Raw genomic sequence first — 14,611 nt, 5'->3', positions numbered from 1 at the left:
CTTCCAGAGTACCCTGATTTAATTCTCCGCACCAGCACAGTGGCTCACAACTGTCTGGAATTCCATTCCAGAGGATCTGATGCCCTCTTTTGGCATCAACAGGAATCAGGCACACAAGAGGTGCACCAGCATGCGTGCAAACAAACACTTATAAAAATTAAAAGTTTTAAAAGGGAAAGTTAAGGTTACACATAAAGGAAAATGACGAAATTGTACAAGGATTTTGCAAAGCACACTTTACTATGGAGATGGCACATTTTAAGGAAGACTCCAGTCACCTTCCCCATGAGGGAAGATGAGGGAATTTATACTAGGTGGGTAGGAAGATACAGCTGGGACTATTGGATACATGGCATGGAGAGACAGACAGATCTCCATGAGAATTGGGGAGTCTCCAGAACTTGAGGTGCTCACACAGAGGCAGGGGTGCTAAGTCAGTAGCCAGGCCCTAGAGACAGCTTATGTTACTTTCCCAACTCCAGCCTGGGAGAGAGCCTCTGAGGACAAGGTTAAGATAAGACTTAGAAAAATCAAGATGGAGACGACAGAGCAGGATGATCCAGACCCAGGTGGACTCGGTCAATTTTATCTTGTCTAGGTGGGCAGTTTATATCTTTATTAATTGGCAGTGAATTTGTTGTGTGGAAGTATTGTGCATTGGGAATTGAACATGTAAATCTAATTGCGAAGAAGAAGGAGAAGGAGAAGGAGAAGGAGAAGGAGAAGGAGAAGGAGAAGGAGAAAAGACTTCTCATGTTCGAATCTAGCCTTTCTATGGATTCCGAACGAATATTATCAAATGGAACGGCCAGCATGCTCGCTCCTCCTCTCTCTCTCTCTCTCTCTCTCTCTCTCTCTCTCTCTCTCTCTCTCTCTCTCTCTCTCTCTCTCTCTCTGTGTGTTTAAGAGTTAAAGACATCTTTATTTTAAATTCTGATCTACCAAATTAGCGTTTGCCACCAACTCGGAGCAGAGACCTTCACAGCTTCCCGATCTTTTGTTTAAGGGCTGCCTTTGTAGGGGCCTTGACAGCCTCCATTGCTGTCTTCTTTGATGCCTGCTTGGCCTTTCTTGCTTCCTTGGCAGCCCTGCTACCCTGCTCTCCGTGAGCTTTCCTGACTTCTGGTTTCTGAGTCCTCTCGGCCGTTAAATCAGCCAGAGACGCACTGGTAATGGCTCACTGGAATTTGACTGAACCGCGGTCTCTTTTCTTTTGAATGTCTTCCGACTGTCCTTTCCTGTGTCTTCCTCTGGAGGGGACAGTCCAGGTTATCTGCCGAGGATTCCTTTTGGAAAGAAATGCAAGGTCACATTTGGTGTTAAGAAACTGGAAAACCTTCCCATCGGTCCAGGCGTATCGCCCCCCGTGTCCCGGGGCAGATCTTGTAAAACTGCACAGCTCGACCTTCCTGGTGACAGATGTCGGCCTGTCAGGGGAAAGACGGTGAAGAGAGAAATAAGCATTCTTCTTTTTCGGAAGATGTGTCATTTCTAAGCTGAGACCGGTGGTGTCTGTCTTTCATCAGACATGTCTGTCATGCTTTAAACATCAGAGGCGGTGTATGGAAAACAGAAAGTTGGAGAAACGCCAAAAAGATTACCATTGCTATAACAATAGTTGCTTCAGGATCATAGGAGATTGTTTTCTTTCTTCCTTAATTCTGTATCATTACAAAATAAATATATGGGGTTGGAGAGGTGGCTCAGTGGTTAAGAGCAGTCCTGGAACTGACTAAGTAGGAGAGGGCTGGCCTGGAACTCACAGAGATCCCCCTGCCTCTGCCTTCAGAGTGTTGGGATTAAAAGTATATGCCGCAACACCTGGTTTCTTGCTGTTCTTACAGAGAACCCAGGTTCAGTTCCTAGCACCTATATTTGGTTTCACAACCATCCAAAACTTCAGTTCCAGGGGATCAGAGCCCTCTCTGGTATCTGAGAACACCAGGCATGTACTTGATGCACATACATGCATGGAAATTTGCCAAATGCTCATATAAATAAAATAAAAATAAATCTTCAAAACAAACAAATATATATATGTGTGTGTGTGTGTGTGTGTGTGTGTGTGTGTGTATTGATTAAAAAAGAGCCATATGGGTTTTATATAATTATATTGTCATAGATAAATAAAAGCAATAAAATTTAAAGGTCATAGTTTAAATTGTTTGTATTATATTTTTATCCATATAGGTGTTTTGTCTGCATGTATGTCTGTGTACCACATGCATCAGTGCCTGGGAAGGCCATATGAAGGAGTTGAATCCCCTAAAACTGGAGTTACAGATGGTTGTCAGCCACCATGTGGTTGCTGGGAATTGAACCAGGAGTTTTCAGGAAGAGCAGCCAGTGCTCTTAGCCCCTGAGCCATCTCTCCAGCCCCCGTAATACTGTTTTGTAGTGTGTATGTGTGTTGTGTGCTGTATGTATGTGTTATATGTGGCTGTGTTCGTATGGAGAACAGATGTCAACACTGAGCTCTCCCTGCTCTCTTTTTTATATATTATTTTTATTTTCAGAAAACAGCTTGCAGGACTCAGTTCTCTTCTTCTGCCGTGTGGATCCTGGGGATCAAACCCTGGTCACTGGGCTCAGGTGTAAGAGCCCTTACTCAGTAGCCACCCTGCTGGCCCTCTCCACCTTACTTTTTGAGATCCAGGATCTAACACAGAACCTGGAGTTCACTGTTTCAGCAAGACGGGGTGGTCCCCTCAGGAATCTTCCCTCTTCTCTGCCTCCATTGCTAGGTTACAGACATGGTCACCACACCCACCTTTCACATGGGTGCTGGGGGTCTGAACTCAGGCCCCCATGCTGCTTCATCCATTGAGGTATCTCCCCAGCCCTGTGGGTCATTCTTTACTTCTGCAGATGACTAGGTTTTCCATCAACAGACGTCTAGATAAAGGAAATGTGGACTACCTACCTACCTACAAACACAACACACACACACACACACACACACACACACACACACACACACACTGGGTTTTTTTTTTCAGCATAAAGAAGAAGGCCATCTCTTCAGGAGAATGGATGGAACCACAGACCATGTAGGTAAGTAAAAAAAAGACAGATGCAGAAGGACAAGTGTGGGGGTTGGGGATTTAGCTCAGTGGTAGAGCGCTTGCCTAGCAAGCACAAGGCCCTGGGTTTGGTTCCCAGCTCTGAAAAAAAGAACCAAAAAAAAAAAAAAAGGACAAGTGTGAAACTTCTCTCTAGATATAAATAGATACATATGTACATAAATACATACACACATGTACATACACACATACATGCATACGTATATTGATACATACACACAGACAACATATATACATTGTTACATACATGCATACACATACACATGTACATATATACATGCATGCATGCATACATACATTGATACATACACACATGTACATACATACATGCATGCATACATACATTGATACATACATACACACATATGTACATATATACATTGATACATACATATGCACATACATACATATATACATTGATACACACACATACATACACACATACATTGAGACATAGATGTGATGTGAAGGCAGAAAGGGACTATGTTATTTGGGCAAGGGAAGGGGCTAATTTGAATGTGAGGACAGGAGAGGGTGGTGAGAGAAAGCGCTGTAATGATAAACAGTGCACTTGAGTGAAAGAGTCATTGTGAAGCCCACCACTTTGTATGAAGAGCATACACTAGCAATCTCTTTTTAATTAAAAATAGGCTGGGCAGATCTCTACGAGTTTGAGGCTAGTCTGGTCCACTTAGCAAGTTCCCATCCAGCCAGAACTATATAGTGATACCTTGTCTCAAACAAACAATAAAAAATGGGCTGGCAGATACGGCTCAGTGGGTAAAGTCCCTGGCTGCCAAGCCTGATGATATGAGTTTGGTCCCAGGACCCCCTGGCTTGGCAGCAAGGACATTTACCCACTGGGTCATTTCACTGTGCGCCTACCTTTCTTAATTTTATGTAGCCAAGCAAAACCAAGTTTACCAAATCTATAAGAAACAAATCCTTATGTAGAAATATAATAAATACAATTTGGGGAGTAAACAATTTCCTATCAGTCCAATATATACCTGGCCATCCATCCATTCATTCCCTCAATGGATGGTGAGTTTTATCATACATAAACACATGCCCTCATTGGCTGGAGGGCTTCAGAAGGACCAGTGATATACTCCTTATACTTGAGATGCTTCCAGACTTCTCAGAGAAGTAGAAGGAGACCATAAACTTGTAGATACGAAGGCCTAACTGTCAAAGTGAGAGCAGAGTGTTCTATAAAGAAGATGCCAGTGAGGTGAAGTTTATCAAAATTCTCTGCATTCTTTAAGGTTCAGAAGGGTCTTCCCTAGAAATACAAGGCTCTCATTAGGTAGTAATTGCTAGAAGTAAGACACCTTATCTATCAGGTGAGGATTATGAGCCTCTATCACAGAGCAATCTTGTTGTTGTTATTGTTGTGATACAAGGATTCATTCATTATACAACCCCAGCTGGCCTGGGACCCACTATGTCAGAGCCACCTGCCTCTGCCTCCCGAGTACTGAGATCAAAAGCATGCAATAGCACACCTGAGCAGAATATATCTACCTACCTATTGTGTGTGTGTGTGTGTCTGTCTGTCTGTCTATCTATCTATCTATCTATCTATCTATCTATCTATCTATCACCTATCATTGAAGGCATCAGTATGGAGGTCAGAGAACAACTTGCAGGAGTTGTCTTTTCGTCATGTGGGTCTCAGGTCATCAGTCTTGACGGTAAGCACCTTTACTTGGTGAGCCATCCCCACAATCCAACACAACAGGCTTCCATAGTCCAAGTCTCACTGGGTGATGGTGGTGCACGCCTTTATCCCAGCACTAGGGAAGTGAAGACAGGCAGGCCTTGGAGTTTGAGGTCAGTCAAGTCTACAGAGAGAGTTCCAAGACAGCCAGGACTACACAGAGAATCCCTGTCTCAAAGAAAATGGAACGGAGGGAGGGAGGGAGGGAGGGAGAGAGAGGGAGAGAGAGGGAGAGAGAGAGAGAGAGAGAGAGAGAGAGAGAGAGAGAGAGAGAGTCCAATTCTCTCTTCTTTGTCCTGAATTTTGTTTCATTTATTTTGAGGCCTTAGTGGACTTCTAAGTCAAGTTTACTTATATATTTTTATTTATTTATTTTTCAGAGCTGGGGACCGAACCCAGGGCCTTGCATTTGCTAGGCAAGTGCTCTACCACTGAGCTAAATCCCCAACCCCTATATTTTTATTTTTGCCTTGGTTTTCTTTGATATGAGGTTATCCTGTAGCCCAGGATAAGATGGGCTTGATCTCCTAATCTTCTTCCTTCCAGCTCCTGAATACTAGGAGTGAAGAAACGTTCAACATGCCCAGTCAATGTTGAAGGAGGCTAGGATATACTCCTCTCTAAGGAATGAGGAAGGACAGGATTTGAGTGAAATAATAACTCAGTCCATGTGGCTGCCATCATGGGTGTGGGAACAGCTGCTCTCAGCCTCTGGTGTGTAAGCCCTGCTTCTCAAGATGGAAGGACCCCCATTCTTTCTGTCCTTATCTCTTGGGTGAGAACTGACCACGAAGGTACTTATACTACAGGATATGATGGGGGGAAAGCCAAACTAGCCATCAGAGACCAACCCAGGTCACTCCTTCTTCTAACTCGCTCCTCTCTGGGCCCCAGCTTCCCTGTATGTGAAACAGAGAAGTTGAACTGTTCAGTACCCAAAGTCTGTTTTCTATAGATCATAAAGCGCAAGCTCATTGGTATTTTATGTTGTGTTAATTTCTCAGTCAAGGATCGTCAGTGAATCTCTGGCCATACACATACAAATTTCTCCCCAGTGATGGAGATCGAAACACTTAATTCTCTTATAGTTTGGTTGTACACTCTGAACACTTTCGTGAGGGCTGTCTGGGAAATTGAGTCAAAGGAAATGGCTCCTAAATTCCTCCTGGGAGCTAAATGGAAAACAAGACAGGCTATGACATCAGCCGCTATTTCCTCTGTGATCAAACTAAAGAACACAAACATCAATATTAAATTATGTATGCACACTCTTTATCTTTGCCTCTCAGCGCGCATCACGGTAAATCCTTTGCTCTTAGGTTTAGTTCATTATGTAGGAAGAACAGGAAACACAGTGAGCCTGGAAATATAGTATTTTAGTTACGAGTGACTTCGAAGATGAGACCTAAGGCACTCAGCACCCAGATGAGGAGTCTGAAATATGAAATGGCTCCATCCAGTGCTGACTTCTGGAGGTTTATCTCTTTATTTGCCTTACCTAAATTCACTGTGATTGGATGACACCAGCTCCTATATGCTAAATAAAGATACGTAAATAAGCACTATTTAAAAGCCTGAAATGGGGAGCCCACTCTTCTTTTTTTCTTTTTTCTTTTTTTTTTCCCGGAGCCGGGGACCGAACCCAGGGCCTTGTGCTTGCTAGGCAAGCGCTCTACCACTGAGCTAAATCCCCAACCCCGGGGAGCCCACTCTTATGAGTGTCTTCCGAGACTCTTAGAGGGGCCGTGCAAGGGGAAGAAGGTCAAGTTCGCCAGGATGAGCATTTCTATCACAGAAATCAGTCTCATAGATTTGATCCAGACCAGTAAGGCACGGGCTGCACCACAAGTCACTTTATTCCTTCTATGTCGCTCAAGGCCGGCAGGTAGCAGACCTTCCTAAGGAATCTTCATAAGAATTACATTGTCCTGGGGAGGGAGAGGTGCCTCTGAGTGAAGAGCACCCACAAGGAGGCTCACAACCATCTGGACCTGCAGTTCCAAAAGACTCAACACCCTGTTTTGACTTTCTTGGGCACCAGGCACACACACGATACACAGACATCCACATAGGCAAAACATTCGTACACACAAAATAAAAACAAACAAGTCTAAGACTCATACTGTCTTTTAGCTGATCAATTAGGTAGTTCCTACCCGGACATAATGCCTCTTTAGTTGAGCTTTAGATAAACATAATTCAGTGTTAGAAATCATTTTTTTTTGAATCAAGAAGCATGGGTTTTGCTAATTTAATATCGTCTTTGATGGTCTGTGAATCCAAGCTACTCAAAAGCATCTCAGTAGAGGGGGAATAAGTATTACCTCATCTAAACTAGGTCAGTGTTTGGAGCCTAAGTTATTAGAATTATGTAATTGACAATTACTTCCTTCCTAGTCTGTGTTGCCTCACTCTTCAGATGCAAATCTGCCTATTGGGATCTTTGGTTGGTGTGTTGGTTGGTTGGCTGGTTGGTTTTTTGGTTTTTGAGAAGGGTTTCTCTGTGTAGCCCTGGGTGTCCTGGAGCTCACTCTGTAGACCAGGCTGGCCTCCAACTCAGAGATCTGCCTGTTTCTGCCTAGATTAAAGCTTCTGCTGAGATTAAAGGTTTGTGCCACCCTGTGTGGCAAAATCTGTTTGTTACATTCTTTCCTACCTTGACTAATACACACACTGGTTATTTTGTTTATCTGTTTTCGTTTGACTCTGTTGATGTGATAACAGAAAGCGACTTGAGAAGGAAATGGTTTATTTCGGCTGTCAGATGCAGTTCATTACAAAGGGACGTCAAAGGTAGGTGTTGAAGGCGGGAGCCTGGAGGCAGGGATTGAAGTGGAGGCCACGGAAGATTACTGCCTGCTTTACTCAGCCAGTTTTCCCACACAATCCAGGATCACGTGTCAAGGAATGGTACTGCTCTTACTGGGCTGGGCCCTCCCACATCAATCACCCATCAAGGAAATGCCACAAAGGCTTGCCCACAGGACAATCTGATGGAGGCATGAGGTTCCTTCTTCCCAGATGACCCAAGCTTGTGTCAACTTGACAAGAATCTAGCCAGCACCCTAGCCGGTGATGTACATTGATGTCCATGCACTCCAAACTATTCTGCCCTCAGTGTCACAAATGGGATTCAAAATGCATAGATTGCCAGAGTTAAAAGAGACTTTAGAGCACGAAACAGAGACTTGTCCCTGATTTTGCTCGCAGCGGGAGGCATTGCCAAGTGTGATCTTTCTAGGTTCTGTCTGCAGCACTCATGAAGGCTGGACCTCTTCCTTGGAGTCAGCCCCTCTCACACCACAGCTGCCTCTCCTGGTCCACTGTATGAATTATAGATGCAAATGCTTACTAAAGCTTGAAGTAGATGAAGTTTTTTACCCTAACCCCAGGGTCTTGCACTCTGTCAATCAGGAAGGTGGGTAGTTATGCTAACATTATCAATCACCCTCATAGTAAAGTATTATTCTTATTTAACCCCAAATTCATTGTTGCTATACAGTCTGTCCTCAAAATAAGGCATTCTGATATTGAATTGTGTGAAAAATTCAGTTGTCTGATTCATGTCTGAGAACTCTAACAGTGCACTTGATTTCCTCTCATTTGTCCAGTGTTGATCAGTTTTGAATTGGGCTCATACTTGCTGCATTTCAAAGTCTGCATTAGAATATTTAAGGATCAGTTTTTGGAGAAAAATGAGTATACAGAAAAAATGTGGGAGATGTTAAAAATTCAGTGTCTGGGGCACTAGCAGTCTGAACTCACTAACTGAGGGTGATAAGCTTGAACTCTGGTTTTCGTATGTGTTTGTTTGTTTGCGTTGGGGCCGTTTGTTTTTTGAGACAGGGTCTTTAGTCCAGATTGTCCTTGTAATTACTTTGTAACCCAGGCTGCCCTGAAACTTGCCGGGATTCTTCTGCCTCTGTCTCCTGAGGGCTGAGATTACAGGTCTCAGACACTGTTTCCAGTGACCTTGAGCTCTTGTTTGTTTGTTTGTTTGTTTGTTTGTTTTGAGACAGGGTTTTTCTGTGTAGACCTGGCTGTCCTGGAACTCACTTGGTAGGCCCAGTTGGCCTTGAGCTCAAAGATCTGCCTGCCTCTGCCTCCCAAATGCTGGGATTAAAGGCATGTGCTACCACTGCCCTGATCTTCAATTCTTGACCCTCTTCTTTCCAGCACCCTAGTGCTGGGAACACAGGCTAGTTTTTGTCAATTTGACACCTAGGAAGAGAAAACCTTAATTGAGGAATTGCCTCCACCAGAAGGCCCTGTTGGTGGACTACTAATTGATGGAGGAAGGCTTAGCCCACTGAAGGCTGCGCCACCCCACGGCGCCACCCCACAGGTGGTCCTAACCAGTAAAAGAAAGTTAGCTGGATGAGGCCAGGGCAAGCTAGCCAGTAAGTACAACATCTCTGCTTGATCTCCGTTTCAGTTCCTGCCTGTTTGTTCCAGCTTGAACTCCTGCCCTGGCTTCCCTGGATAATGTAACAGTTTAGGTACAATAAACCCTTTCCTTCCTAAATTGTCTTGATGGTGTTTATCACAACAACAGTACTAGCCAGGGCTTCATGCATTCTAAGTAAACGCTTTGGCAAACGAATTTCATTCCCAACCAAGCTCTTTTAAATTCCAAACCTAGAAAACACAGATTATAATGTGCATTTTACGAAGCACTATCTTAGACACTTCATAAATGCTATTATTATTTATAATGGTATTTTTGCACACACCTCTCTACTTTGCAGCATAAAACAATTTTACAGTTGGCAGTCTCCGTTTCAGTCCAGCTGGGAACCAAAACACAGTCCAGATCCACCCAAGGCTCAGAGATTTAAGGCTGCGACCGCCCCCTTCAGGTCTCCTAGCTTCAGACACAAGCGTACAGGATGAAGTTTTTCCCTCACAGGTTCCCGTCGCATGACGGAAACAAGGGGTGGGACAGGAAGTGGAGCCTGGTTGAGTTCCGGGTGCAAGGCGGCCGCTGGAGCAGAGCAAGCTGCCGCTCTCGCAAGCTTTGGAGGCAGAGCTGCAATGTTCCGGATCGAAGGTCTCGCGCCGAAGTTGGACCCGGAGGAGATGAAACGGAAGATGCGTGAGGATGTGGTCTCCTCCATTCGGAACTTCCTCATCTACGTGGCCCTGCTGCGAGTCAGTGAGTGTCCTTCTGGGCTGTGACCGTGAGGCCACGCGTCCACGCCCAACTCTGCACGCGGTCGTGAGGCTTTAAACTGAGCATCCAGGGGAGAGTGGGGTACTTGCACGTCCAGGGCTACCCAACCACGCTCACTCTAGGGGTCTGGGGGTCCTGAGGCTGTGCCCAGTGCACGTGGTGGCAGAGGGCGCGTGGTTAAGTCACCTTTGCTCGCCCAACGTTTGTGCTTAAGGAGCTTACACGTATTATCCCCAGAGCAATACCCTCTTTTTGCAAACCTAGAAACGGTCCCCGGGAGATGGCTGACCCAAGGTCATTTGGCCGTTCAGACAATGAGTCTGACTGCAATTCCGGCCGAGCTCTTAATAAGGTACCAGGCGCTTTCTCTTTCTTCTTGCCTTTGCAGTAAAAAAGATTAGCTTTCTTTGTGTTTATTTGCACCGAGGGTGAAGTAAACGATTGTTATTTCTTGAAAAAATATCTGAAGCGTTTGATTTCACCATTAACAAGTTAATTCTGTTGCTTGATCTCGGTACCCCCTTAATCGAGAGCTTGAGTTCACAGGACACATATGCAAGGTTAAAGACACACTGTCAATTTTAAAAGCAGGGGCTGGCTAGATGGCTCACTGAGTTGGGCGCTTTGCCCAAGCTGGACAACCTGAGCGGGATCCCCATTTGGTGGCAGGAGAGAACCAATTTCCAGAAGTTGTACTCTGACCTCCACACCTGCACCACACCACGGAGTACACACAAAGTAAACAATAAAAAGATTTTTTTAAAGCATTGAACGACTTTCTAGCACTGTTCTCTAACGGTATGACAAGTGGACAACCCCTCCCTTGTTCTCAATAGAACATACTTAACATTGTTCAGTGCTTGCTTGCATGTGGCTGTCTTCTGGGCGGGGAGAGGCAGGAGTGGTTGAAATAATTGAAGAGCATACCAAATCTTTTAGAAGACTAGAGTTAGACTTTGCCTGGAACTTACTGAAGTGGAGGCCTCTCTCATTTGGGTGCCTCTTTTGCTGTACTCTCTCTGTATCGCTGGTTTCTCTGGGAGAGGACATCTCAGAGTGTGGAAGCACCCAGAACATCTTGCTCATCTGACAGCCTCTAAACCTTAGCTTTTCCATCCTTTTCTTATAGGGGAGAGCTGTCAAGAAAATGTTAGCCCAGTGATCTTTGTATTTGACACGCACTGGCCGGGCATGCTAGCACACGCCTTTAATCCCAGCACTCAGAAGGCAGAGACAGGCGGATTTCAGTTGAGTTTTAGACCAGCCTGGTCTACAAATGGAGTTCAGAACAGTCAGGGCTGTTACACAGAGAAACCTGTCTTGAAACAAAACAAAACAAAAAAACAAGAGACTTTTGTTATGTGTTTTTCTGCTTGTCTGTATGTGAACCACATGCCTACAAGTGCCTGAGGTCCAGAAGGGGACACTGGAACTCCTGGAACTGGAGTGAAACTGGCAATTAATTGTAAGCTGCCATCGATGGCTGGCTGCTGGGATCTGAACTCAGGTCCTCCTGATTGACAGCAGACACTCTTAACTGCTGAGTCATCTCTAACTGCTGAGTCCTCTCTCTATCCTGGTGATGCCACCTCAGTGTTCCAGACAGCTCTGTGTATGTCATTTATCAAGTCAGCACAGTAACTGGTGGGATGCAAAAGACACACACAGGTGACAGAGAGAAAAACCAGAGGTGTCTGTTCCGCTTGCCTTCCTCAGGGCTTTCCCTCCCCTGTGCCTTCTAGCCTGTGTTTTCCCAGTATTGGTCATCGAACCTGATAATCATTTGTTTCCCCTTGGGTTTTGGGTTAAATATCCCCACCTCTCCAAGTATACCTTGGGGATAAAGTCCTTGCCTGGCCTGTGCAGGACCTGGGCTCAACTTCCTGTAGTGCAAAATAGGTGAAAGGTCCCTACAGTAAAGAACTGTTGTAGCCCTTGAGGAAAGATGCAGTGGTTGTCCTTCCTGTATGGCGATGGTTATTGGGCCACATGGGAATGGGCGGCTTTGCAAGGCACTGAATCCCTTTTTGTGATTAGGCAGACAGAGGTTTGGTAACAACTTGGAAGTTTCTGAAACCATATTTCATAAAGTCTGAGACACCCACCCCCACCCATTTTATAATTGTGCAGTATAGCCTGTGGGCTCGTAGAGTAAAACCTAATCCGGGGGTTTTTCTTTCAGCTCCATATATCTTAAAGAAGCTGGATAGCATATGAGGCTTGGGAGTCCCATGGATGCATGGCATGAAGAACCACCTGGTGACAGCTTCTCCTCCTGTCTGCAGATGAAATGGCCCAGAAAGGTGTAAGACTGATTAAACGGACATTAAAAAAACGAAAACAAACAAACAAAAAAAAAACTACTTGTTAAGAACAAGTTGGGCTTTGAGAACTGACCTCCATAGATGAAATATAAAACTACTTGGGAAGTGCAAATATCCACCTCTGTGAGTGTTGCCGGAATTGTAGATAATGCCAGACTCTGAGGGGCCTATGTCTCAGCAGTCATTTCTGTTTACGACTTCTGTTCAAAGTGTTACTTGGGAAGAGTCTGTTTGGAAGTCAGCATACACCCACAATGACTTTAAGCACAGTCTATATTTTTAATAAACATTCTGATGAAGGAAGCGTGGGTTTTTGTGTTCTTATCCCACTTTGGTTGGTCATGGCCATCCCTGGAAAGACTGCTGCAGTATTGTGACTCTTGCCCCTTTAGTTTTGTTTGAACATGAGAATTTGTTGATCCTGCTATGTGGAATTGTGCTTCTTTGCCGAAATCTTAGTGAACTGTAGATGACTGCTTGATGCTAGAAATACAAAGACAATGAAAGTGGGGTGGGGTTGCTGTATTTTAGACTCAGATAGTTCTCTTTCTCTAAATGTGTTGGCAGAAGGGGGCTCTCAGTCCTCCAGAGCAACGGTCCATGTTCCCCTCTGTTTAGCCAGTGTATATGGGTTTGCTCTGTTGTTAAGAGTGTTTTTATTTTATATGTATATGTGTCTGCCTGTGTTGTGTATGTGCACCATGTGGGTGTCTGGTGCTAACGGAGACCAGGAGAGGACGTTGGATTCTCTAGACCTGGAGTTGGGCAGTTAGGAGCTGCCGTTGGATGCTGGACCTTCTGTGAGAGCAGCAACTGAGCCCTCTCTCCAGCAACGCCACTGTGCCTTAGTAACATGATGATGCTGTCGTTTCTGTCTTAGGTCTTGTCCACCTCTCCGTGTATTACCAGGATTTGGTTTCTTTTCATTCTTTGTACCCATCATGCGTATGTTTCTTGTCACCTGTCTTCCTCTATGCAGCCTAGTGTGGTTTTGGTTACACCAAATGGTTTTCTTTTCCTACATATTCCTATTATCCCCTAGATTTTGTTTTTCTATGAACTTTCCACTAAGTTAACTAACTTTTCAACAGGTGCCAAAATACACCGTTTGCTTTGGTCAGTCACCACATCTGCCTTCTCAGGGGAGTGTCCCTGGAGCCTCTGCTGTTCCCTCCAGACCCTGTGGCTGTAACCTGGGAACGGCATTTCTTATCCTTGCTATCGTTTGTTTTCTTGAAGCTCTGACTGGTGACATAGGAAGTGAACATTTTTAGACTTTTCTGGTCTGGAAATTGCTTTTTATCTAGTCACACGTTTGCTGAAGTTAAGAGTTCTGGTTGGAATCTTCACCCTTCAGGGTTTCAAGACATTGTGACATTGCCTCCAGCTTTGAGTGCTGCTGAGAAATCTGAAACCTTTTGACTTCTGGTCTCTCTGTGAGGCCTAATTTTTCTTTCTGAGAAACAAGGATCTATTGTACTGGTAGTCCCTTCCATTCCACAGTGACAATTCTGTGTGTGTGTGTGTGTGTGTGTGTGTGTGTGTCTGTCTGTCTGTCTGTCTGTCTGTCTTCACACCATGGTCAAGGATACTGCCCCTGCAGAGAAGTAGATTTGACTTTGATCTCCAGTGCTCGAGATGCCTGACTTTGAGGAGATAAACCTCTGAATTAATTGTCGTACTAGAATTAGAGTGGCCCATCAAGGGGACCGACTGGCACTTGATAAACAACAGTTACCGATTTCCAGATGTTTTGAGGTGTCTGTCATGCTGATGCTAATGTATTCAGAATTACCAGAGACATTAACTCAGCAAGTGTGGTGGCACCCAGTGGAAGAATTTTAGTTTGAGGCCAAACAGCAAAAATCACTTAAATTCATTACCAAAAAATAATGTTGGTGGGTCAGTATTGATGTCTTCTAACAAGCGGTGAAGTTGAGGGTCAAGTTTCAGTGCGGCAGCTAAATAGATCGGCAAAGATTAGACTTCGAATGTAATTTGTGTGCTTTTCTTAGAGATAAAATGTGGCTGCTCCTGCCTATTCGAGTGCCTGTTCAGGCCAAAGTAAGAAATGTGGCGGCTCAGTTCTTAATGAGTGGCTCCTTCTAGAAATGGAGTCTTCCTGCTACATATCCCTGGTGACCCTTGAACTTTTGAATTCTGCTGCTATGTCTTCTAATTGCTGGGGTTACAAGTGTGCACTTCTATACCCGGCCTATAAATAGCTTTTTCAATTCAGGCTATGCCCATTGGGAGTGTTCGGTGTTTGGAATAGATAATTCTGAAATAATATACTAGAAAATATTTA

The 14,611-nt window shown here is 44.6% G+C and overlaps 1 protein-coding gene and 1 pseudogene across 1 annotated transcript; one reads left to right on the top strand and one right to left on the bottom strand.

The window, feature by feature from the left end:
- Nucleotides 1-946: 946 nt before the first annotated feature.
- Nucleotides 947-1,659, bottom strand: LOC103692346 (60S ribosomal protein L24 pseudogene; annotated as a pseudogene).
- Nucleotides 1,660-9,774: 8,115 nt separating this feature from the next.
- Tomm5 (translocase of outer mitochondrial membrane 5) lies at nucleotides 9,775-12,606 on the top strand. Its single transcript, NM_001398960.1, has 2 exons — nucleotides 9,775-9,961; nucleotides 12,162-12,606. Exons 1-2 carry the CDS (start codon nucleotides 9,841-9,843, stop codon nucleotides 12,194-12,196), a joined length of 156 nt encoding a protein of 51 aa, NP_001385889.1. The 5' UTR covers nucleotides 9,775-9,840; the 3' UTR covers nucleotides 12,197-12,606.
- Nucleotides 12,607-14,611: the final 2,005 nt, after the last annotated feature.

The sequence above is a fragment of the Rattus norvegicus genome, chromosome 5 (genome assembly GCF_036323735.1).
Source record: "Rattus norvegicus strain BN/NHsdMcwi chromosome 5, GRCr8, whole genome shotgun sequence".
NCBI lineage: Eukaryota > Metazoa > Chordata > Mammalia > Rodentia > Muridae > Rattus > Rattus norvegicus.
The sequence above is the reverse complement of the archived record's forward strand: the minus strand, read 5'-3'. Positions and strand labels throughout refer to the sequence as shown.

Coding starts and splice junctions, on each gene's coding strand:
- Tomm5 (NM_001398960.1), top strand. CDS start 9,841: ATGTTCCGGATCGAAGGTCTCGCGCCGAAGTTGGACCCGGAGGAGATG. Junction 9,962..12,161: donor CGTGGCCCTGCTGCGAGTCA/GTGAGTGTCCTT, acceptor TTTTTCTTTCAG/CTCCATATATCTTAAAGAAG.